The sequence below is a fragment of the Crocodylus siamensis genome, chromosome 7 (assembly GCF_052110815.1).
Source record: "Crocodylus siamensis isolate JL-2025a chromosome 7, ASM5211081v1, whole genome shotgun sequence".
Taxonomy (NCBI): Eukaryota; Metazoa; Chordata; order Crocodylia; family Crocodylidae; genus Crocodylus; species Crocodylus siamensis.
The window spans coordinates 3,521,237-3,545,202 of NC_143401.1; the positions used below are offsets into that span (position 1 = coordinate 3,521,237).

Sequence of the window (23,966 nt, forward strand, 5' to 3'; positions counted from 1 at the left end):
TCATTGTTTGTACCCAGCTAAATTTTTATGGAAATAATTGTATGTTAATTATGAAAAAAAGATCCTAGATGTATAATTTAATGAGAAAAGGAGGTTTTCATTGTAAGCAGTAACAAGGGGTATTTGCTGAACCTGACAATGTGCTCCTGGTAACTGAATTGAATTGCCACACACAGGGAATATTATAAATAAATGAGCCACTCAACTTTGAACTTGATTGGATAGGATAGGATTTTTTCCTCCTCCAGCCCCTACTAGAAAGGATTTAGTTGACTGCTTCTGTAGTTTTATTACAGCATATCACAGAAGCTCTGACTCAATTAAGATACTTAGGCATTTCAGATTCCCTTTTTGTAATCTATTATATATTAATTACTGTTACAATGTGCTGAAGATCTAGCGCTTTCTGGCTTTGATTCCAGAAATTATAAGAAAGTGTAGTCTTAAAAAATATCCCTTTCCTCTCCCGTACACTGAAAGAAGCACTTTTATGCACCAACTCAAACTGGGTTGATAATGAATGTCATGATTACAGCTAGCACATACAAATCGACTGTTGAAAACGGTCAGGAGGCTGGACTGTGATATTGCTTGGACTGCTGGCAGCACGCAAGTCCATAGGGATGAAGTCAAATGAGGAACAATTCGTTTTTTGTAAAGCCTCTTCCACTGTATGCTGGCTCCCCATTAATTTCCTGGAACCTAACCTCAGAAACTTGTTAACGGGTATTGGGGCCCAAGGGTTGAACTCTGTCTGAGGTTGTTGAGGGTGTCTATACACATGCTCCGGGGTGGAAGAGGGCATTTTAATTAGAGCAGCTCCTGGACAGCTGCTCTAATTAAAACACCTCAGCATCACTTGTATTCAGTGTCCCATGTTTCAAAATGGCTGTGGGGCACTTTAACTAAAGCTTGTTTCACGAGTTGTAAAGTGCCCCCGCCACTATTGTAAAATGCGGGATGTGTTCTAATCAGAATGCTCTGGCAGACTCAATTAATTGATTAATCTAATGAGAACGTGTCCGAGCACATCTACAGGCACTTGGTGGCATCCACAGGCTCTTTAGCTCGGTTTGAGAGGCAATGGGCTTTAGTAACCTTTGACCTTTTTAGGTTTCATACTTTGCCCCCAAAATGTTATTGTTATGTAGTTGGTGGCTTTTCTCTAATCACTGAGGGAGGCGTCTAGTTTCCTTGGGGGCCTGCTAAGCTCTTTATCAAGTGAAATAAAAATAAGACCAATTCTTGTTATTGTAAATTCCAAAAAGCCCCATCTTTGCATACTTTTCACCAACAGAGACAGATATGGAATGGCTGCCTCTTAGAAACATGACCACCTCCACTGAAAGAAACCCATTTAATAAAAGCAGAAAATATACAGCTTTCAAAATAGTCTTGGACCCTGAGGTTACTTTGATGAGACCATTAAAATTGAATGGGTCAAATGCAAGATAAAATTAACAACTTTCCAAACTGTTTTGACAATTAGACCCTTCCCCACCCTGGTTTTTCCACATTAAAAGATTTGGAGGAGGTACAAACTTGAAGCAGGTAGTCATTTGCTTACTTTTGTACAGTGGAGTTCCATACTGTCAGCTTCATAATAAAGTCCCCCTTTGTCTCCATAAGGCACAGTTCAGCCAATGGCACAAGTTTTTACTCCCCAAAGTACGTTGTTTAATGAATTAAATGCAACTTCATGATGTATGTGCCCCATTACAGTCCCTCCCCCACAAAAATAAAAAGGCTTGGAAAAAATAGTTTATCCTAAATTTATCCTAATAAAATCAGGAGAATGACATCTATAAATCAAGGATTATTTATTTAAATATGCAGCAGATGAACATGCTTCCTTCAGATTTTATTGAAAAATAGGTGATAAATATATTGAAGAAATACTACAAATAAGGTTTAGAGAGTTGGCCTTTCTTCACATGACTTTATTTCTACCTCAAAGTAAGATTTGTTTGGACGTGTTAACTATTTTTGGAGAGTTATATTTTGCCTTAAATGGATCCCTTTAAAATATTTATACACCAAAAGCTAGGGACAGACATTCAAAAAGCCTGAGTTGATTCAATGTTTGCAGGTTAGGCCAACCTGGCTAGGCTAAATCAGTTTTATAACCAGACAGACATCCAAGAAATGCAGGCCCGTGCCTGCAGTGGCTCAGGCTAGAAGCTGGGGGGTGCTAGAGCAGCCCTCCCTTCTCTTCCACTGCTGAGCTGAGGGGGACATGACCAGGCCCAGCCAGGAGGCTGAGATTAGGGAACCCCCTCAACCCTTGATAACAGAGCATTTATGTTCTGTTATCAGCATTTAACACCCCTTCAGAAAACAACACCTTGCTCATTACAAGCTCTTCTTAAACAGCTTTTTCCAAAGGAAGGAATGCCGGGATATTACCATCTGAGCTGCTGATTACCTCCAAAAAGTCCTAAGCTTCAACCAGGTTTATTTCACACCAGTTTCAGCCATTTTCAAACTGGTTTATGTGCACTGAACATCTGTTCTGTTATACGTTTAAACCAGTTTCTGGTCACTTAAACTGGCTTGTGAGTAATGTCTGTCCCTAGGAGAGATTTCCAAATTGACTACCAAAATCAAAGCCCACTTTCTAGTTGTAGTTCCTTAAATTCAGTGCATGTAACTCTTACGTACACAATTTGTGATGAAGCAGTACAGCATTTTCCATTTCAGATGGTTAAATGTTTACAAATAAAAGGTTGGTCTGTGCAAATTTTGACTGTTTAAATGATCTCATTCCACTCATCTTGCCTAAATGATATGGTGCTATTGCACCTTTCCTAAGCAAGCATTGTAACTTGAACAGATGTCTTTCCCAATACTCCAGAGGACCAATGAAGAATCAGAGTGCCACTGCATTGAATTTTGATTTAATAAATATATGTGCAATATATTGATAACTGTCTTTTCTTTGTAGTTAGATTCCCTACCATTTAAGAAGGAAACTGGATCACAGCGTGTCCATGAGGAATAAGGATCGTGTCTCAGCATGGCTAGCAAAAGAAATAACTGGAACCAGGGAAGGCTTTACAAGGAAGTCTAACTGCAGAGTGTTAAAACTGGGCTGGAAAAAATTAGAAGGTGCCAGACTGGAATTTCCATATGAAGACCAGCAAAAACAGCAGCCAACAGGAATATACACAAGCTGGCTTTCTGAAAGAAAATAAAATTCAGAGGGAGAGGTCTTAGTTCAAAAGAGACTACTGTGTAGAGGAAAACAAGTGAAGATCCAACAGCAAGAGAATCCCTTAAGCAGATATATGCAGAACCATAGGTAGGTTGCATTTCACATCTTGCCTATGCTTAAAAACATTCTGCATGGACCTTTTTTTTCAGGGAAGAAGGACAGGGAGAGTCCATCTGGGAGAGGCTTAACTAAACAGCAAGGGCTTGGACCCTACCCAACTTCTACTGAACTCACAGAACATACATCTATGATGCCAGAGAGAAGGCGGTAAGTAAAAGCCCATGGACAGGGTACCAGAATGTAAGAGGTATCTGCTCTTCTGTCTGTTTCATAAGAGTGAAGTCATGCTGCACAGGTTAATGCTCACCTGGAGTAACAGAGAAATCAAGTGCAAGATTATTTAATGTTACGGTTCTCTTTAAACAGAGTGCATTCCCCAAACAAGCTTACCCAGGCAGTTAGAAAGGCAAAAAGGTTTTTTATCTGCAAGAAAATGTTTATTCTTTGTAAACCCCACAGAAAAAAAAGAATGCAGCCAAGACCAAGTATTAACGAAAGTAGTGCCAAAAAGGCAGCAAAATGGGGGAACCTCAACACAAAAAGTCAGTGACAATATTTCATGTTCTGCACAAAGATGAAAAACCTATGACATTTCGGAGTAACACTTTTATGGTGACAATTACACAAGATGATTCAAAAATGCAAATGACAGCAACATGCACACCTGGCTAAAGCTAGAAGTTTTATTCCAAAAGAATATCTGTGATTAAAATTATGAATCTTTAATACTTCTATTTTATTGACTTGCTTGTCCTACTTCATTTTTTAAAATGAGGCACACATGCCAATTAACATGAAACTAATTTTTTTTTCTTTAAGAAGAACTTTGTCCTTCCAGAGTCCACTGCATGTTTGCAAACTCATCATGTTTGGTTTATAATTTTGCTAGTTTCCAATACAATTGTGTTTCCCACCCTTACCCACCCCTGCAAAAAAAAAAAAAAAAAAAAGTCTTCAACACTTTTCAACACTTCAGAAGTTGCCAGTGCAAACACTTTCTACCAATGTATAATATACATTTTAACTTAAATCTTTGTGCAATTTGTGAGTTTCCTTTAAAAACTCTAAAAACTCCTTGGCACAGCAGCTGAGAATATTCAGCTCCATTTAAACTGTCAAACACAAGATGATGTAAAGTGTAAATCACAGTTGAATAAAATAAAAACCCAGAACTGCAGCTTTTATTAGCCAGCTTTACAGTCTCTTGTATACAGTACATTGCACAGTTCTGCCTTCACAATAACGCCTCCTGTAGTAATATTGTGCCTTCTATGATGTATTATAATCAAGGCAAGTTACAGAACACTGCTGATTTTTATACCAAAATAAACAGAAGATGTAACCTTGGTTTGTAATGAACATCCAAATTACCATGTACAATTTGCAGTAGTTTCTGTAATGAGCTTGATACAAGTTGGATGACAGTGAAGGGGGAAAAAATAGTTTAAACTATCAAGTTTCCTCTTGAAATGTCTTTTCCCAAGGCACTGTGAACAAGACTGTTAGCAATTCTCAATGACTAAAAACACCAATGGGAATATAAATATTTCACACAACAACCACCATCACATCATCGTCTATTCTTGCTGCTTATTCTTTCCCTTAAATGATGCCCCTTAAATTTGTTTGGTCCTTTGAGGGGTAATTAAATTATTTTCTGCAACATCACATACTCTTATTTAATACATCTATAAATCAAAGCTTTGTTAGATTATTTAACCCTTTCACTCTAAAAACGAAAGAATTTTCATCATTATTCATGTAACTCTGGTCTGCAATTTCAGCTTGATTATTTAAAAAAAAAAAAGAAAGAAAGAAAGGGTTCAGAATCAAGCAAAGCCCTGTGTTTTTCAAGAGGAAACCATGCAAGACTACATAAAAAGGCAAAATTGGCTACTTGAAAACCAAGAGTTGTTTTTAATGCGTTGGCCAAGAAAAATAAATTGCAAAGTTCTGTGAGGTTTTCTAAAAATTTACAAGAAAAACTGATGGGCAGTTCTAGTCAAATCTTGATGTTCTTTTTTTTCTGTTTTAAATGACAACAAATACAGTCTCACACAATACAATTTCATCTTGACTGCGAGAGAGACTCCTGTGCGATGCCTTCGGTATGACAAAATTGCTGGGCAAAAAGAAAGTTGGCATTCATTTCTTCAGGGGTTGATAAACAGAGGCATTGGGATCAAGTCCAGAAGGGCTGGTCTCCACAAATTTGGAAGAGTAATGTGGGGAAACAGGACTCAGGGTGCTGGTGGCTGCAGTGTATGTTATGCTGGGCATTACTGCCATAACTTCTGCTATCTTCTGTTTTAGTTCCTTGATTTCCTGATCTTTCTGAATCATTTGCCCTGAAACAGAAAAGAGAGTGTCACTCAGAACACGCAATACATTTTAATCTAACATTAGTAGCCTGGAGATGATCAATTGTAATTTTTCATCTGTTTTCAACTGTAATTTCCCAGCTGTTTCTATACCTGCAGAGTAGACTTAAACCTAAATGACAGCAGTTTAAAATTACAATGGCTTTGTTTCCACTTAGACTGGAATAGAGCAGCCAGACAAAACAGTGCCACTGGATCAGCTATAAAGTGTTGGAAGTGCTGTAATGGTTTGTCTGTCCACATCCATGGCCTAATACAGCAAACAGCCATAGGAAATAGACTTCTAACATAGCCTTGGTAATAATACAGAAAACTAGACAAATACTGGGGAATTAAAATGAACAATTATTTACCTAGCACTATACGTTGCCATGGCATTTCTGTTAAATTTTACAGTATTAAACTTCAAAACTATATCGTACTGAAAGATTATTTCTGGTGCCGAACTTTATTTCCTCACTTTAACCATTCTCACTTCATCAGTGAAAAAGGGTTTGCTTATTAAATGCACTCTTCTTCCTTTAATCTTTCCTATTCTCAGTCTCCAATTTTATAAACGCTTGAGAAATGTGAAGTGTTTTCTATGAATCCTGGCAAAAGACATTATGACAGTTTATGAAACGTGCAAAAATTAACCTGACAACGATAATAACGATTTTATAAAAACCCCTCAGTATCTCAGTAGTAAAAAATGTCCTCTAGGCAAGCAAATTGCAGGCATATTCTGATTAAATTTGCTTTCTTATGTGAGCAGCTGAACAAAGGAATGGGTTTGCGTTAACTTGGTGCTCCCTCTACTGGCTGCTGCATATATTCCATGTTATCTGTTTTCTCTCTCACTTACTGCAGGTATTTTTTTAATAAATATTATTTTATTACCAAGACGTATTTGACTCAAACTTATTAAAATGTTACAGGAGTCAGGCCAACAGCACAAGGTGAATTCAACTACAGAGCTTTACCTTGGGCAATCTCAAGCTGCCGTTTTGCATCTCCTAATGCAGAGAACAGATCCAACTTGATTCTTGTCTCTGCACTCAGACTGTTCTCTAAGTGCTGTGTTTTATCCTGCATGGCTGAAAGTGCTGACATTAACACCTCTGTATCCTTCTCATTTTCCTTGTACTTCCGCAGCTCCTGGGGGAGTAATCAAGACAAATGTTACTCATGTAGCTTTTATGCACAGGATGTACAGGAAAGTTTTCCATTTCCCCACAGCACACAAATGGGCCTAGCATTACTGCTGTAGAATTAAAAGATAACTGATTTTTTGCATAGGATACTATAGTAATTTTAATTGCATAGTGGTATCATAAAAGCGACGAAAACACTGTACAAAAGACTGCAATGAGGTGAGTAAACCCTATTACTTTCCTCCTTGATCCCAGCTCTGTATACTCCAAATCCATCTTACTGCAACCCTTTTTCTGGAGTTCATTATCTATATGTGCTATCTGGGGAGCTCTGAGATGCTCAGTGAGGAACATGGAGAACTGAGGTTGCAGTCACGAAACAGAACTGGCTAAAATTCAGACACCTGAAAGTGATGTCAAGTGACTGTCACACTCTGAGCTCCAACAACAGTTTGAGAAGATCCATGAGGGGCGTATTTAGGTCCCTGTAAGGAGTTTTCTGGACTTCCTAACTGCTCTAAAAATCCACTTCAGAAAATTACTTTCCTCACAGAAGAGTCCACTAATGAGACTTGGAGTGCTAACATTTCAGACTGTTTAGTTTTTAAACAGAAGCTTTAAAGATAATTAATTAAAAACTTTCAAATGAAAGAAACGTGTAAAATAACAGAAAAAAGTGTTTGACTAAAAAGCAGTAAGGCCTGCTAGGAAGGTCCCTCTATTTTAGAGTATTCAAATCACTCAACCCCTTGCGGACTGGAGCCCTGGGAGCTTTCTCGTTACCTGAACTTTAATTTCTAGTTCTCGTATCTGCTCTTCTTTCAGCTTTATATCAAGTGTTAGCTTCTTGCATTCTGTCTCCAGCTCTCTGATTCGATTCCGTAAAGTTTCAGTGCATTCTCCTCTGTAAAGGAACATTAACCGATAGAGGGATTTAAATAAAAAACAAAATAGGATTTTATTATCCTGGAGAGTTAGATAAGTAAAATTAGTGTAAAAATTGTGGAATTCAAAAGCAAATGAACATTATTTTGTTATCTTTAATGAAAGAATGGCCTTGACGGCCAGATAAAAGGTTGCAAAAACATTATCTAGTGCTTTGTCTTAAATCAGAGGTTGTTAACCTACAGGCTATGGGATGGATCTAGCTCACTGAACCACTGGATCTGGCCCATGAGGCTCCCTGTGCCACCTCAGGGACAAGTGCCAGCCGTAGGCAGTTCTTAGCACCTGCTTACCTGCCTGTGACCCAGGGTGGGTCATTCTACCCCACAGCTAGAAAGGGTCATATACCCTTCTCTTAAATTTGACCCCAGTACTGTTTCCTGCCATGGCAGGGGGTTGGACTTGATGAACTCCTCAGGTCCCTTCTGACCCTACTAACGATGAAACTGTGAAATGTTAGGAAGTTTGGGACCTTAATGATCCATGGGGAAAAGAGAAAGGAGAATCAGTCATTTCAAACATGTTGGGGCTTTGTGAATTAAAGCCATCTACAATTATGCAGTGCCTTATGTCTTGAAGAATCCCAAAAATCTTCCAACTATTTATCTACAGTAGCATCACCAACAGCCACCTCTGGGATGAAAAGTGGTCACCAACCACTATGTAGCATCTGTGGTACAGTAGTGGACAGGTGACATAAGCAGGGAATTTCAGCTAGTTTGCTTACACCTAACTTATCCCAAAGGAAAGTGTCATTAATTTCTACACAGAACAGCAGCTAGTTTCCTCTCTTTTTAAGGAGACATTTGAAATAGCCATGCATACAGCTCTGCAAAAACAGTCAACTTCCACCAAATCTGAGCAACGGTGAACGGTGAATGCTAATGAAATATTTGCTTTAGGTAGGCTCTGAGCACAGCACCCAGAACTTCAGGAGACATGACCCATTTCCTCCTCAAAAAGAGTACATTAGCTGGGATGCTATACTATGAGTCTCTTCTAAACAATGGCACACTCCAGTGGCAACACCCAAACCACACCATTAACAGATCTGTAAATGCAAGCCTGTTTGATCAACTCCCAGCAATCATGAAGAAAAGAAAATTTAAAGAGTGCCTCTCAAGATAGCTGAAGGCAAATCAGATTGAAGTCATTTATGTAAGTGCTTTGGCTTAAATTTTTATCCTGCCCATTAAAATGCTAGATACATGTTGAGGACAAAAATCTAAGCTGCTGTGAGAATAATGTTTTATGGTACTATTTCCATGTGATTTACACAGTACACAAAGTGATTTATTCCCGACTAAAACTTATCTCCTGGATAGGTATCGGTATGAATAAGACAGCTGATGAAATTTATATTCCTGTTTGATGTCAAAAACTAATAATTCTGTGTTAAATTTCTTTTCCTTCCAGGAGTTCCTAAAAAAAGGCAGTATTATTTTTGTGGAGTGCCCCAGCTTTGCCTTTTTTCTGTTAAAATCCCTCCATGGCCTCAAAAGCCTAAATCAGTGGTCTTTCAGGGAATGTCTATTTACATTTAACAAGCTAACATTTTCCATGCTACTTGTAGAAGAAACTTAGAATGGGGAGAGGCAGCCTCCATGACAGTGAATTTCAACCTTTTTAGACTCAAGGCACCCCTCGATAGACTTGAGAGTCCCTCAGAAAATGTCAGCTCTACAAAATAAAGTAAAATAAAATAAAGCAATCCTTCTGTTACAAAGAACTCAGGAAGACCAACACAGGGCAAAGTGTTTTTAACATTTGGGATTCCTATTTGAAATCTCTGGTTTTCTCTTGTGAATAATTTTTGCACACCTAACAGCGCTAGTGTTAGGTAACCATGCAGTTACAGTAACCTGCCTTTGCAATTATCCTGTTCAACCCCAATTTTTTTCCAAGTCTTTTCTTTAACATTTTACAAGCTACAGGCCAGCTGCTATTTAGCAAGACAGTTCTATAAAGGCTACTGGGAATGGAAAGTGAGCTCCACTGATTTAAGAAAGCATTGCTGGTCAGCAGCTGTATACATGGGCTTCTTTCCCTGGTTCTCCAAAGGTGAAAATCATGGTTTCAGGTGAAATATACTCTCTTGCTTTATATCAAAGATCAATACGTAAGTAAGTTTAAAATGTTTTTAAAAAGTATGTAGAAAGTGTAAAAGTGTACTATCAAAATGTTAAGATAAAAACAAATTAAAACTTGGTGGATTTTTAATAATTTTAATTTTTTTAGAACCAACATCCAAAAGCCTGGGTGGCTTTATTTACATTATAAATAGAGAAATATTCCTGTCTTAATAAACTATACATGTTCTAAAAGGAAAGAAATTATCTTCAAACGAAGAAAAGATGAGCTAGAAAATTCATTATTATTTGAAGATTAAAGTGGCATTCCCCTTGAAAGCTGGTTCAAACCAGTGCTGGGTTTTTTCATCTGCAGGAAGCACCCGCCCTCATCTGTACTACCATCCTTCCTGTCACATCACTTCTCCCTATTTTTAACTGCGCCTTTCTCTTTCCTTTCGGTACATGAAAGACCCATGTCTGACAGACCAAAAGGAACATTCAGAGGCAAGGGTAAAACTGCTTACAACACAAAGTAACTAAACACACACGGGACTAGCTTCCCGGATTAAGGACAATAAGAAGTCCTTCTTCAAATACATAGGGGGTAAAAAGAGGGTCCCGGGTAATGTGGGGCCCCTGCAGGACACGATGGGCAACTTAGTCATCACGCCAGATGACAAAGCTAACATATTTAACGATTTCTTTGCCTCTGTCTTCCTAAGTAGGGACCAGTTCAGCCACCTCCCTGCCGGGCCCCCCTCGGGCCCCGGGAGAGACACGCCTGGGCCAGGGGTTAGCGAGGAGTTAGTTAGGGTACTTCTGGAGAGGCTGGACGTGTTCAAGTCCGCTGGTCCGGACGATCTTCACCCTAGGGTTCTACAGGAACTGGCCGAGGTCATTGCGGGACCCCTGGCGCGGCTCTATGAGCACTCGTGGTGCTCTGGTGAGGTGCCGGAGGACTGGAAGAGGGCCAATGTGGTCCCTATCTTCAAAAAGGGAAAAAAAGAGGACCCAGGAAATTACAGGCCAGTTAGTCTTACCTCAATCCTGGGTAAGCTCTTTGAAAAAATTATCCTGGCACACATCCAGGAGGGCCTTGCGGGGGAATGCATGCTCAGGGGCAACCAACGTGGGTTCATCAGTGGCAGGTCTTGTCAGACCAACCTGGTGGCCTTTTACGATCAGGTCACCAAATCATTAGACACAGGGGTTGCTGTGGATGTAGTCTTTCTGGACTTCCGGAAGGCTTTCGACACTGTCTCTCACCCTGTCCTCATCAAAAAGCTGGGAGACTGTGGTGTCGATGCCCACACGGTCAAATGGGTCGCCAACTGGTTGGAGGGCCGCACCCAGAGGGTGGTAGTGGATGGGTTCTTCTCGACCTGGAAGGACGTGGGCAGTGGGGTCCCGCAGGGCTCGGTCCTCGGGCCCGCGCTGTTCAACATCTTCATCAGTGACTTGGATGACGGGGTAGAAAGCACCCTGTTCAAGTTTGCTGATGACACTAAGATGTGGGGGGATGTGGGTGCACTAGAAGGGTGCAATAGGCTACAAGCTGACCTTGACAGGTTGCAACGGTGGGCGGATGAGAATAGGATGGGGTTTAACACTGATAAGTGCAAGGTGTTGCACATGGGGAGGAAGAACCGGCACCACACTTACAGGCTGAGGAACTCCCCTCTTGCCAGCACGGAGACGGAAAAGGATCTTGGAGTTGTCATTGACTCCACGATGAACATGGGCCGGCAGTGTGGGGAGGCAGTCAAGAAGGCCAACCGTACCCTGTCATGCATCCACAGATGCATCTTGAGCAGGTCCAGGGAGGTGATCCTCCCCCTCTATGCGGCACTGGTCAGGCCGCAGCTGGAGTACTGCGTCCAGTTCTGGGCGCCACACTTCAAGAGGGACATGGACGATATGGAAAGAGTTCAGAGGAGGGCCACTCGTATGATCAGGGGTCAGCAGGGCAGGCCTTATGAGGAGAGGCTACGGGACCTGAACCTGTTTAGCCTCCACAAGAGAAGGTTAAGGGGGGACCTTGTGGCCTGCTACAAACTGGTCAGGGGGGATCAGCAGGTATTGGGGGAGTCCCTGTTCCCCCGTGCGCTGCCAGGAGTGACCAGGAATAACGGTCACAAGCTGGCAGAGGGTAGGTTTAGATTAGATATTAGGAGGCGCTACTTCACAGTCAGGGCGGCTAGGGCCTGGAACCGGCTTCCAGGGGAAGTGGTGCAGGCTCCTAGCCTGGGGATTTTTAAAAGGAAGTTAGATGAGCACCTTGCCGGGGTCATCTGACCCCGGTGCTCTTTCCTGCCAAGGCAGGGGGTCGGACTAGATGATCTACCTAGGTCCCTTCCGACTCTAGCTACTATGAAACTATGAAAGGACCCAAGAAAGTACTGTTTCCCTTTGATCTCTCAGCTGTAGGAATCTCTGACCTCAAAAATGCTCAACAAGGGCAGGCCTCCAAGTCTTCCAAACTCCTCATCCATATGCTGGGGTCTGCACCACGAGCCACCTGCCGGACTTGGTCTTTAGATATTGTTTTTAATCTTAGGAGCTCAAATACATACAGGAAGAGACCTCTTCAGAGTCTGTGGTGTCCATTCAATACCTGATATTCCTTCTACCCAATGAAAGCATCCTGCTTTTGTAAGTGGAAAAGATGATGAGCTAAAGCATTTCCTTTTGGATTTTAGAAAATGGAAAGCCTGCCAAAGCAAAATTGGGAATAAAACATTGCTGGGTACCTGCTAGCAGCAGCAAATGCAACAGCGCGTGCAGCAGTTGCTTCCTCCAACTTCTTTCTCTTCTTTTCCTCCATCAGCTGTTTTTCTACAAAAGCTCGTGCCTCTTGTTCTGCTTTTAGTTTCTTCTCCAACTGGCTGATGGTCTGTTTGTCTTTTTGTTTCAGTTGTACAGCATTATGCAATCTGAGGAGCAACAAGCATATTATTTAATAGACCTAGATGATTTTTTCTTTAAAGCATGAACAGTTTACTTTCATAAGTTATGCCCCAAATTTGTCTTTTGGGATCTTTTAAAAACAGTCTCTCTCTTGATTGCGCTAATGGAACAGCAGCTATCTTGTAGATTCATAAAGCAGCAACCACAATGCTGTGAGCTGTCTCTTTGGTGTCAGTGGAAGGAAATGTAGGGTCTAATCCTAAATGATGCTCATTGGCTGTGGGCAGGTCCTGAGCACTCTAAATTCCTACTGAACTTGCATGAAGTGCTCAATGATTGGCAGAACTGGGATCATTATTCCACAAGACATATGCCAGCACTAGGCTTGATCCTGTGCCTCTGAAGTAAAATGACAAGAAAATCATCTACTTGAATAGAGTCAGAACTGGCCCCAATGACCCCAGCTGGAAGTCTCATATGGCGTTAGTTGCTTGTGAAGCGTATGAAATTAAATTTAAGCTGCAGTCATGCAGGGTTTACATCATAACCAATTTTTTAACACACTACAAAAACTTCAACTAATTGGTCGTGTATGATACTTTACACTCATTTTACACTGAAAGACTATTCTAACATGAACTGGCAGCATGTCACCTAATTTCATTAGGAGAAAATTCATGAAGTTTTGAAGGAAAACGTATGTCATGGAAACGCATCATCTTCAATTAGCCTCGAAGCTGAAGACAAATAATATCTATGCTGCTGGATTTTGAAGAGCACTTTTCCATTACTAGCAAACCAGTCCTAGGATTACTTAAATAAATACCTATTGAATAAGGCAACAAACAACTCTTACTCAAACAAACTGCACATTCCTAAGTAAGCAATGGGACTTGGTTGCAAAAAGGATAAAAGTATTAGGATTTTTTCCCAACAATTATGCCAGCCTTTAAAAATAAAGTGCTCTGGATACGTGCAATTCTGGGGCCATGTACATGGTTACTGAAGCAAAACATACTTGTTCTGAAGCAGTTCATTTTCTTGCCGGAGCTGTCCCATTTCAGACCGAATGCCCCGCTCCGTGCTAGTCAGAGAGCTGATCTGACTACGCAGCTCCTGTTCAATCTGCCTGCTTGCCTGCAGGTCAGCCTTTAACTTTTTAATGTCTTGTTCCAACCTAGGATAAGGAGAAGCATTTTAAAGAGAATTTCAGCTCTAATGCCCAACTCCCACAGGCCCAAATTGATCCAAAATTTATTCCAAAAATAAAACATATGCACATAGTAAACAACATATGTCCTGGCCTTTTACTATTTGAGAAACCCCTACCCATCTTTTGATAGTTGTCCTTTTCTCTGTGGTGCGTCATTTAAGTTTTAAGCAAGCATCCATCAATTTTATTTCCCTATAAAGAACCAGTGTACACCTATAGCACTGAACAGAAGTTTGCATCCTTATAAAGGATAGTTCACATAGTACTTTATAGGGATACTATATTTTCACATTGTCAGGCACAGAGAACTGAGAAATTAATTATTTTAAATGTATGGCAATGAAGAAAAAGGTTTGAATACTTTTCTTCACAGTAAATATTCCTCAGAAATTACTTTTCACTTCCCAAGTAATCAAAACTTCCATCACCTTTTCAGTTTTGTCCAGGATGAATATTTTGTTTTCCTCATTCACAATACTGTGAGGAGGTAAAATAAATCTTATGGATTTATAAATTTTCTAGAGCAGAACTGAAACATGCAAGCTGGAAAAGCTGGATACTGGTACATATACAAATTTCACTCTTTTCCCTCAAGCTTGATTTAAAATGCTACCAATAACTCAAGCTATGGTACATAATAATGCATTTTCATCTAAATATTTTTTCTTGCATCACATAACCTGCAGGTTGAATGGATAATGCACACTAAATTATGAAGACTGTAATGGCTATAAAATTAAGATTAAAAATGCATTTATAAAAGCCTTTAGGAAGAGAACAGTTTCACAACAGGCTCATTTCAATAGAATAAGTATCTGGATCAAGTACCAAAAGTACTGGATCAAGTACTGACAAAGGGTAAATGTATTAATCTGAATTCCAGACAAAAGAGGAATTTAGTCTTACATTCTGTGCATGCAAACACTGAAAAGACATGTATAAAGAGAAATGTATAATAGCGAAGAAGTCAGCAAGTTTAAATTTTCATCTTTCTTAAGCCAGGCCCACCTGTGGTACATTATATTTATAAATAATATTTCAGAAGGAAAATGCCCAAGTGCCTCTTAAACATTTCAAACAAAATGAAAAGGGACTTAATACAACTTACTGAGTTAGTATGAATGAAACATCGGATTATGGAGATTAAATTTATTTGAGTTTTAAAAACAAGTAAGATTTCCGTAGTTAGGACAAGAGTAGCAACTTGCACAGACAAATAATCTTTTATAAGCATCTGAATTACATACCAGCTTATATGGCAGCAAATATGATTCAGTTACACAGAGATAACTTCCATTTGCATGGTCCACGACTCATTTTAAAACATTAAACATGGGTGATGAAAATGTGCCCAATAAAAAATAGTCTGCATAAAAGCTGCGTGTAGAATTCATTAAATGAAAGGATTGCTATTTAGAAATAATCATTACTGTGTAAAATAAGAAACTGAAGCAAATGGACCTCACTATTCACATTCATTATACAGGCTAAAGGTAAAAGTCATTAATCTTCATAATGACATGCTTTACTCTTTGGGGCTTAAGTACTGGAAAAAATCCTGACCTAAAGTACTAATGCAAAATTTACTGGTGCAAGTATCAGAATATGCCGATTAAATGTAGCAAGAGGTTAATATGGATTCATGATATGTATTTATAAGATGTTATAAAAATATCAGTAACAAGAAGCTGACGGTGCCAAATTGGACTGCTGGGTAATACAAGACAGAGCAAGGTCTGCTGTGCACATATACTAATTTCAAAGAAAAATCCATTCTAAAATTCAGACTTCATTTGTTACAGCTGTATAGAGCTAAACTGGTTATATTTGGCTTCAGGTTCAACTTAATACCAACCAGACCAAAAAAAGGGGAGGGGCATCTATAAAACTTTCATAAAAGCTGTCCTCCATCCATGTGTGCCACACCAGCTTGCTAAGTGTCTAGCAGTCAAATAGTAAATAGCACCAAATAACCAACTTTCATATGGAGATCATAAAGGTTTCCAGCACCCTGAATAAGAATGAAGAAATAAAGAAATTTGCTAACTTGGCTAACATTCACTTCTGCACTGGTCCTTAAGACATTTAAAGTATGACTGGAAAAAAACCCCCAACAACCCAGAAAGTTTTATAGTCATATGTGTATTTTCATGATGTCTACCGTGAAGCTAGCTAGTGCCAGAGCTAGTTAACTGTGGCAGAAATACATCCTCGTCTTCCTCCGCTGTCCAGCTCTTTAGTGATGACTGAGGTTGCTATCAAACAAAAGATGCAACAGGCAGATGATGCTACCAGAACCTACTGTTTACCAACACTTAAGTAGTCTGCTAAAACTAGTTATCTCAATCCTGAAAAATAGCTGATAGGGTAAGGTAAGGACAGCAATTATGCATGCATGTAATGAATCAGATGCATATTCTTTACATGATGAGTATCCAAAATAATTCCAGTAAAGCTCTCCAAAATGTGATAGTTCTGAAAATAAAACTTGCTTAGGGGCTCTTTGAACCTAAATAAGTCTCATCTGAAAACCTCTCTCTCATAAGTGAGGCTTCTCTGCTTAAATTGGTCCACTAAGACCGACTGTGCAATCTCCTTTTTAGGGACTGGCAAAAGAATGACATTTTTTCTGTAAATAATCTATAGGGAAAATGAAAACTACACAGAAGTCTTGAATAAGACCCCTGAACTAGCCATCTTAAATAAACAGAGATAAATAATTTGAGAGATGTTATGCTATTCTTATTATTTTCTTAAACCCATATACAGAAAGTATGCCACAATCTGGTTGTATTTTGTTTTACTGTGTTTACTATGGGCTGCTCAGAAGGTGCAAATACCAGAAAATAAACACACAACACTAACAACTAGATAAAAATTATATCACCAAGTCCCTTCTGTAACGGCTTCATCCTCTGTTAAACTATACAAGGTAAGTTAGCTTTAAGCAAAGGTAAGTTAGCAATCAAGAAGCAAAATGCACCCCCTCCTCCACCTCTGACTCAAACTCCCTTCAGACTGGTTCAGCCTGAACACACAGAAAAAGCCTTATGAATATTTTCCCCACTGTGCTGGCTTGCAGTGGGTCAAAGGTTTTTGGCATAAGCTTGTCAGAGTCCGAGTCTTAGCAGTTAAATTTTTCAAGTGGGCTCCAAAGCCTCGAGTACAGTTCCTTTTATCCGTAAGGAGCCTAAAGGGCTTGTGCTAATTCTTCTTGGTGAGAAATCTGACAGAAGTCTGCCATTTGTTAAGTCCTTCATTGCCAGCAACAAAGCCGGTGAGCTTAAGCTTGACAAAAACAAAAATATGATTTGAATCTGGGAGTCCCAGTTATCTCAGAAAGGTCTGTAGGACCCCCTGAGATGCAACATATCCCAGTGAATTAACTTCCAGCAAAATATCAGCGTTTAAAAGGAAACGGTACTGTTAGCCTGTAGCTTTTCTGCACACTGGTATTTGTAGAAGTGAACATCTTGCCCTGATTGTAGAAGTGAACGTCTTGCCCTGAGAAACTGCTCCTCTGCAAGCAAAAATAAAACCCAAGCGAGTCAGAAATCTTAATACTAAGCCTCCAAAACCTAGAAGGAGCCAAAGACCTCTCAGCTGTGCTGGTGATGCAACTTTTCCAACTGGACAAGCAAACCATTAGTGAAGTGCCATAGGGAAAGCCCAGTCTTTGACCAGCACGATGCTATGAGTATTAAATCTGTTTCCTCAGTGACTGTCAGTATTTAGGACTGAAGAATCCAAGTGATATGTTCATGGCCTTGAAGCAAGATGGATCAAATCACTAGGGCAGGAGGTTGGAATAGTTAGAACAACACAGTGCAAGCTAGAATGCAAACCTCTTTAAAAATCAATGGCCAATAACAACATCCAAGGAGAAATGCCTCCATTCTAAATAAATCTGGCCACATTTTTGTGAAATAATATAGACAACATAAGCAGATTTCAATTACCTCTTCCCATTCTATTGTACTCTCTTGTGACCTAAGCTCTAGTTTTAAACACAGGAAAATTGGTGCAATTTGTAGAGCAAATAAAGACTCACTATAGTTTCTAAAATGAAATAAACACACCCATTACAATGCAGAGTTAATTATTTGTAACAATGGACAAAAACCACACAAAAAAACTGGGTGCCACTGTCTAATGAGATATTTGAACCTGCTCATAATCCAAATAATTTACATTTGACATGGCTTCATTAAAAATAAACACACACAATTAGCTGTATAGTCAGATATCAGGAAATACAAACACGCTAATTCCTTGTTTTCCCTTTATCAACTGAACTCACATCTATTTTAAAGTCAACCATTTCTAGCTTTGGAATTTTCTTATATAAAAGGAGTCAGTAGTTACAGTTCTTTCCCATATACAGGAAGAATAGAGAGGTCTCATCCAACATTTTCATGGGACTACAAGGTGATTTAAAAATCCTCTTTACTACCTCCACCCAAAAATAAAAACACATAATCAAGGTAAGCAAAAGTAATATCATACATGAGAGGGGTTTCTGGTGCTATAAGGGTGGACTCATGCTCTGGCTCTGTTTCCCAGAGTTCTTTGTACTACTGTTACAATGATGAATGACCCAATAAGTCAGCATTGCCTTTCTGCTATTTTTCTTACCATACTGTTTTCAGCTTTGGTCTCCTTTACTTTTTTTTACAGAGATCTTTTCTTCCAAAAATCCAGGAAAAGGGAAAGGCTGAATTCTAGAATGTCGCTCCATTTGTTATTACTCAAGCAGCAAGTTATCCTGAAATTAAATTACTTTTTTTAAAAATAAGCCCTTAATTGTAAAATGGTTACTACTCTGAGCCAAATAGATGTCTCAGGCCCTGATCCTGCAAAGAGTGAAACACTTCCTTGCAGATCCAGATCCCAACCTAGGGCCAAAACTTAGAGGGATCCATCTTTCTTTAGTGACGTTTCTCAATTTCATTTACTAGGATAGGGCATCCACCCTTTAATCCATCTTCCTTGCTTTGTTCTTCTCGTGCCACAATTATTCCCTGAAGCGGTTACTGCTTTAAAACAATCAGTGCCAACAGAGTAAGCTGAAATTCTCTCAGTGCATGTATTATGCTAGCGTATTTTCTGTGAGCATTTTTCATACACCAAAACAAACCGCCAGAGATAGAAACCTTTGCCCTAATTTACTTTTGTTCTGAACAGGATTGGTCTAAGTAGTCAACATTTCACAATGCTCTTCTATACCTGAACAGTTTAACAACCGCCTTGCCTCTAACAAACCATTTGGTAGAAGGACCAGCAAGGATGTTATTAATAGTAGTTCTAGAATTAGTCTATATAAAAGGAAAACTCTCAAAAGCGTAAGCCAGCCTACAACACTAGCACGGACCATAAAAAGTAAAATTTGTTACAAAACCCCCTTTGGCCTCTTAAATCTAATATTTGAATGTGGTGTTGGCATGTACCTGCTTGACAGCTCTGAAAACTTATTTGTATGTTGGACATGTGGAAACCACAGACAAGAAGCAGTCAAGATGCTTGATGTGACATGCAAGCACAAAGCTTGTGCCGAGGAGAAACAGCAGAAAGAAAGGATCTTAAACATCATTCTGGCTTACTCCCTGCATTACTTTGAGGCTGATCAATCCAAAATAAGTCTATATCATCAAATACTCAGAAGCTCTCCTTCTAATGGGAACATTCCCTCACTAAACATCCTTTCCGCTTTTTATAAGATGTTTTAAACCTTCCCGTCTAACTAATACTACCCATTTCTTCTCAGTCTCTGAACGACGCACACAGATGTGTATCCATTTGCTCCTGTATTTGTTTTCTCAAAATGCAGGAGATTCGGATTAAATAACGCCCATTCCCATCTGTTCCACAAAAAAACTAGAGAATCTAAGATACCCTCCTGTAAATCTGCCTGATTCAGATTCAAGTTCCTAGTTTACCACCGTGTCTTCCCTGCATTCCCTCAGAGCCAAGGATCTATATATAATATCAGTAAAAGTGGAGGGTGGCCTTGAAGTCGTCACTGATAACCCTGTCCCTTTATTTCTGATGTACTTTTGGCCTATTTCACTTGTGTGTTGCAATAGTACTTTCCCTAAAGTTTCCAGAGCTGAGTAGGACTTGCTGCCTTTTACTGGGGAGAACCTTTGCATTTGGCACTATGTTGCAAACAGAAAGGCAAAAAACCCCCAACACAGCAATGGATAAGTGCACTTTTATGCAGATCCCAAGACTCCTTGTCATCTGAACATGCAAAAGTTGAAATCAGTGACAGACCTAACAGCTGGGTCAGCTATACTGCTTTCTCCACAAATGTGACCTATCTTCTCCCCTCACCTAACCTTACCACAACACTATGCCCAAATACAGGCTTTCCTCCTTACTCCAGATGGAATTAATTGCTTCCATTCTCAGATTTCCGACTGATATTCCCAGAGCTCCTGAACCTGTTTATTTCCTTGCCTTTCTCGGTCCCATAACATCTTAGTCAGCTCTGAGCGTCTCCCTATTGTATCTGACAGGAGAAAGCCTTCTGGGGAATGCTAATGCTTTTTTGGGCAAGTAGGTAGGCAGACAGACAAGAGAAAGAGAGGCAGCTCTGGGGACTTGAGTGGCGATATAGAAAACAGAAAATAAACAGAGCTAAAGAAACTGATAGTTCCATTAAAACCTGCAGTTATACTGTGAGGGTAATTCCAACTTTTGGGAGAAAAGGCAGTAAACAGTCCTCTGCTCCGTAAAAAATTTCCTTGTACATCAAACGTAACCCAACTGCTTGAGGAATCCAAAGATATCCATAGGAATAATTAACATAAAAGACAGCTTCTTTTCCTTCAGCACTTCATAAGCCAGGAGGCAGCACTTCAGTGGATATGAACAGTTTTCTCAAGTTTCACTTTTAGACTCTCTCCTCCAGCATGCAAATAGCCAGTAGCAAGTTGCAATTATACAAATCTTGCGGTGGCAAAAGCCGGCTCACTTATACTTTCTGCACTATAAGAGAATGAAACCTTTTTTTTAATTTCTATGATCATAGCTTGTTCCACATCCCAGATGCATAAACTGGAAGGAAAATCTTTCTGTGTTCTAGAACTGGTAGTGAAATGATAACAGGTAGTGAAACGATAACAGGAGCTAAACATGAAATGCTGGTTTGCTCCAGTACCTATTAGTGACACAAATTGTAAAAAGCATTTATTTCTCCATTGGCCCACTGGTCATAAATACAGAAAGATGAACAGTTTAGATGGAAATGTCACAGATACAAGAAGAACAAGCCTTTACAAATTCTCACAACATCTGAGCAGTAGATACTATCACCATTGTATTGATGGACAATGAAATGCAGAGGTTAGTGTCAGAACTGACCAATGGCAGTGCCAGGATTAACCCCCAATCCTCTTCTAGCCATTGAGACTGCAAACCCTCCTTTCCATTAGCCAATGAAAAAATGTATTGCTGTGCGTAAAAGAGAACAGACAACTCCCTATCCAGAAAAGTTCAAGTGCTAAGTAGCTGAAGCAATGACGGGCCAGATCCAGGGTCTCCCACAGTAAGTTTCACATGCTCAGTTAAAATGTAAAACCCTCCTGTATTAGCAACTCAGTACTTCAGGCTTGTCTGAAAGATGGATAGTATTGTTGAGCCCATCTGCCACTTGAGTCTACATTTCAGCATCTTTCTTGTCTGTGGTTGATAAACCTGTCAAAGCAGACTATGTGAAATCAAATTATTGGTGGGGTTATTTTGGAAACAAAACTGAAGCATTAACAAATCCCTTAGAATTGATGGTCAGTTTTCAGAATAAGCTAATGATTGAGGGAGTTTTGGGCTAATTCAAGGGGACGCTAAATTTAAACTGCATAAATATAAATGTAATTACATTCTGTCCCTCCCAATATCAGATGCTCAGTTTGTTTTTGTTTTTTTACAACAAAGGTTTTTTACGTATTCTTTTAAGGGGGGAAAACTACTGTTTTATTTTGGGATAGTCTGAACAGTAGCAACTTATTCCAATGTATAATAAATGCTGGAGCATAGTAGTAGGCAAAAAGTTAGCAGTTTAAAAGCTAAGGGCTTGTCTACACAAGAAAGTTAGTGCACAGTAAGCTAGGGTATGAGTTTGAAGAGGAGACACTACTCCACACTGATTTCTCATGTGGATATTTAGTGCATGGTAAATGTGATGCCCTTTTATTCCACTTTGAAAGTGGAATAAAACTACCTCACACAAACACGCTCTTAAAATGCACTAGGAGAATCCAGGAATATCCAGTTACAAAACTAGAGAAGAGCAATTAGATCATGCTAAATTAGCTCATTGATAAATAGCAGAAGGGTAACAGAAATGAGATGAACTAGCATCTAGTTTTCTTCAATGAGCTAAGTAATTATCTAATGATATAACAAAGGTGCCACACAGTCAGTACCTCTGGAAATATAGGACAATTTTTTTTTTTTTTACTACACAGGCGTAACTCCTACCGAAGGTAATTGCATCCCTTAATTCAAGGCTGAAGTAAGTTCAAATATAAGATTTACTAGCAAACTTCTAAACTGCTGCATGCAGTTATTCTGCAGCTATTACAGGTATGAATTAGTCTGGATATTTAAGAAATGGGGACATGCCACATGAATTGGCAGAAGGTATGCCAATTAGTGAATAGAGTGATTATTGTAAGAGGAAATAATATTTTCATAGAAGTAATTGTATCCACATACTATGAATCCTCAGAGACAGAGCAGAGTCAAAATTCCAATTATCTACAAGTACCTGCAGGGAATGTGCAAACCGGACCTGCCAATTATATTACTCAACAAGGCCTTACTGAAGTCAGACCAATGACTATTCAGCAACACAGAAAAGAAAACAGACACAAGGCCAACAGTGAGCAGGCAAGTGGCAAAAACAAAGATATATCAGGGGCTACACATCTGTTCTAAACAAATCCCTGTGCCCCTTTCATACATTTACAGGTTTTTTGCTTTCCTACAGACAGATCCGCAATGGACAGATCCTTGTGCAGAAGTCCTTGCACAAAGGACTAATATTTTTGTATCTGTTAGCAAGGCAGTAATAGTAAAAGATTTAGTGGGATTTCTTTCCCAAGGCAGCTACACAGAGAGTCTTCTGGCATGAATCCTTTACCACAAAGCACATTCAGTGCATGGAACAGCAGCCATGCATTGTGCTTATCTTCTACTAATATCAATTCTGCTACTCTTCAGCCAAGCACTTGTTTTGGCTCGATTACAAATGAAGATTATTGTAGGTCTCAGGACTTGCACATACGATGTAAAACCTTGCAGTAGGTATCGTCTTTACAGCAGGGTTACTTTTTTGGTTTTTTGAAAGCTCCTTTAAAGGAGAGAAAGACATAAAATGTTCATTGTTACTCAACAGCATGGTATCACTTCTTACAGACTGACTGCCAACATTGATCTCCTACTGGGTTTTTCCTAGAACTGTTCTGATGAACATTACACCAGAAATAATTGATATATCTGCTAATGCTAATGCTAGAGCAGCATGCTTCTTTTAACTCATTTAACTCAGCAATGCTGATATCAAACAGGCAAAGCTCTCTGCAGTACAGACAAATTGTAGTGGTGGTCATTAATGCTGCTTACAGACATTAAAAAAAAAAGCACTTTACTTTAAACTCTGTGCACCCCCGTGCTGAGCCCAGAAGAGGCACTGCGTTAGCTAGACCCAGCTTGCCCAACGTCTGTATAGGTTGGGCACCTAGGCAGGGCTTATGGTGCTTTTATCTAACTATTCTGATTGAATCAGCTATTAGATAAAAGCGCCATAAAAGCCCTGCTGAAGCACTCAATCTATATAGGTCCCGCGGAGCCAGGTTGAACATGTTGCTATTTCTGGTAAAACGCATTTATTTTCCCCATGTCTGTGTCAGCACCCTAAGTCTCTTATTTAACAATCGCTTTGCCCACTATATTTTACAATAGTGTGGTTCTTAAACTGTGGTCCATGGATCACTAGTAGCTTGTAGAGCACTTGTTGCCTCTCCTAGTTTCCAGCTG

The 23,966-nt window shown here is 39.5% G+C and overlaps 1 protein-coding gene across 1 annotated transcript in view; it reads right to left on the minus strand.

Annotated features, from left to right (window-relative positions):
• Positions 1-3,935: 3,935 nt before the first annotated feature.
• Positions 3,936-23,966, minus strand: part of MACO1 (macoilin 1) — a 43,159-nt gene continuing 23,128 nt past the window's right edge. Inside the window, exons 7-11 of the mRNA XM_090057095.1 lie at positions 13,731-13,889; positions 12,556-12,738; positions 7,572-7,692; positions 6,618-6,792; positions 3,936-5,622 (exon numbers count right to left, since the gene is read on the minus strand). Of these exons, the coding sequence (XP_089913221.1) occupies positions 5,420-5,622; positions 6,618-6,792; positions 7,572-7,692; positions 12,556-12,738; positions 13,731-13,889 (841 nt within the window). The 3' untranslated portion in view covers positions 3,936-5,419. The remainder of the gene's footprint in view (positions 5,623-6,617; positions 6,793-7,571; positions 7,693-12,555; positions 12,739-13,730; positions 13,890-23,966) is intronic.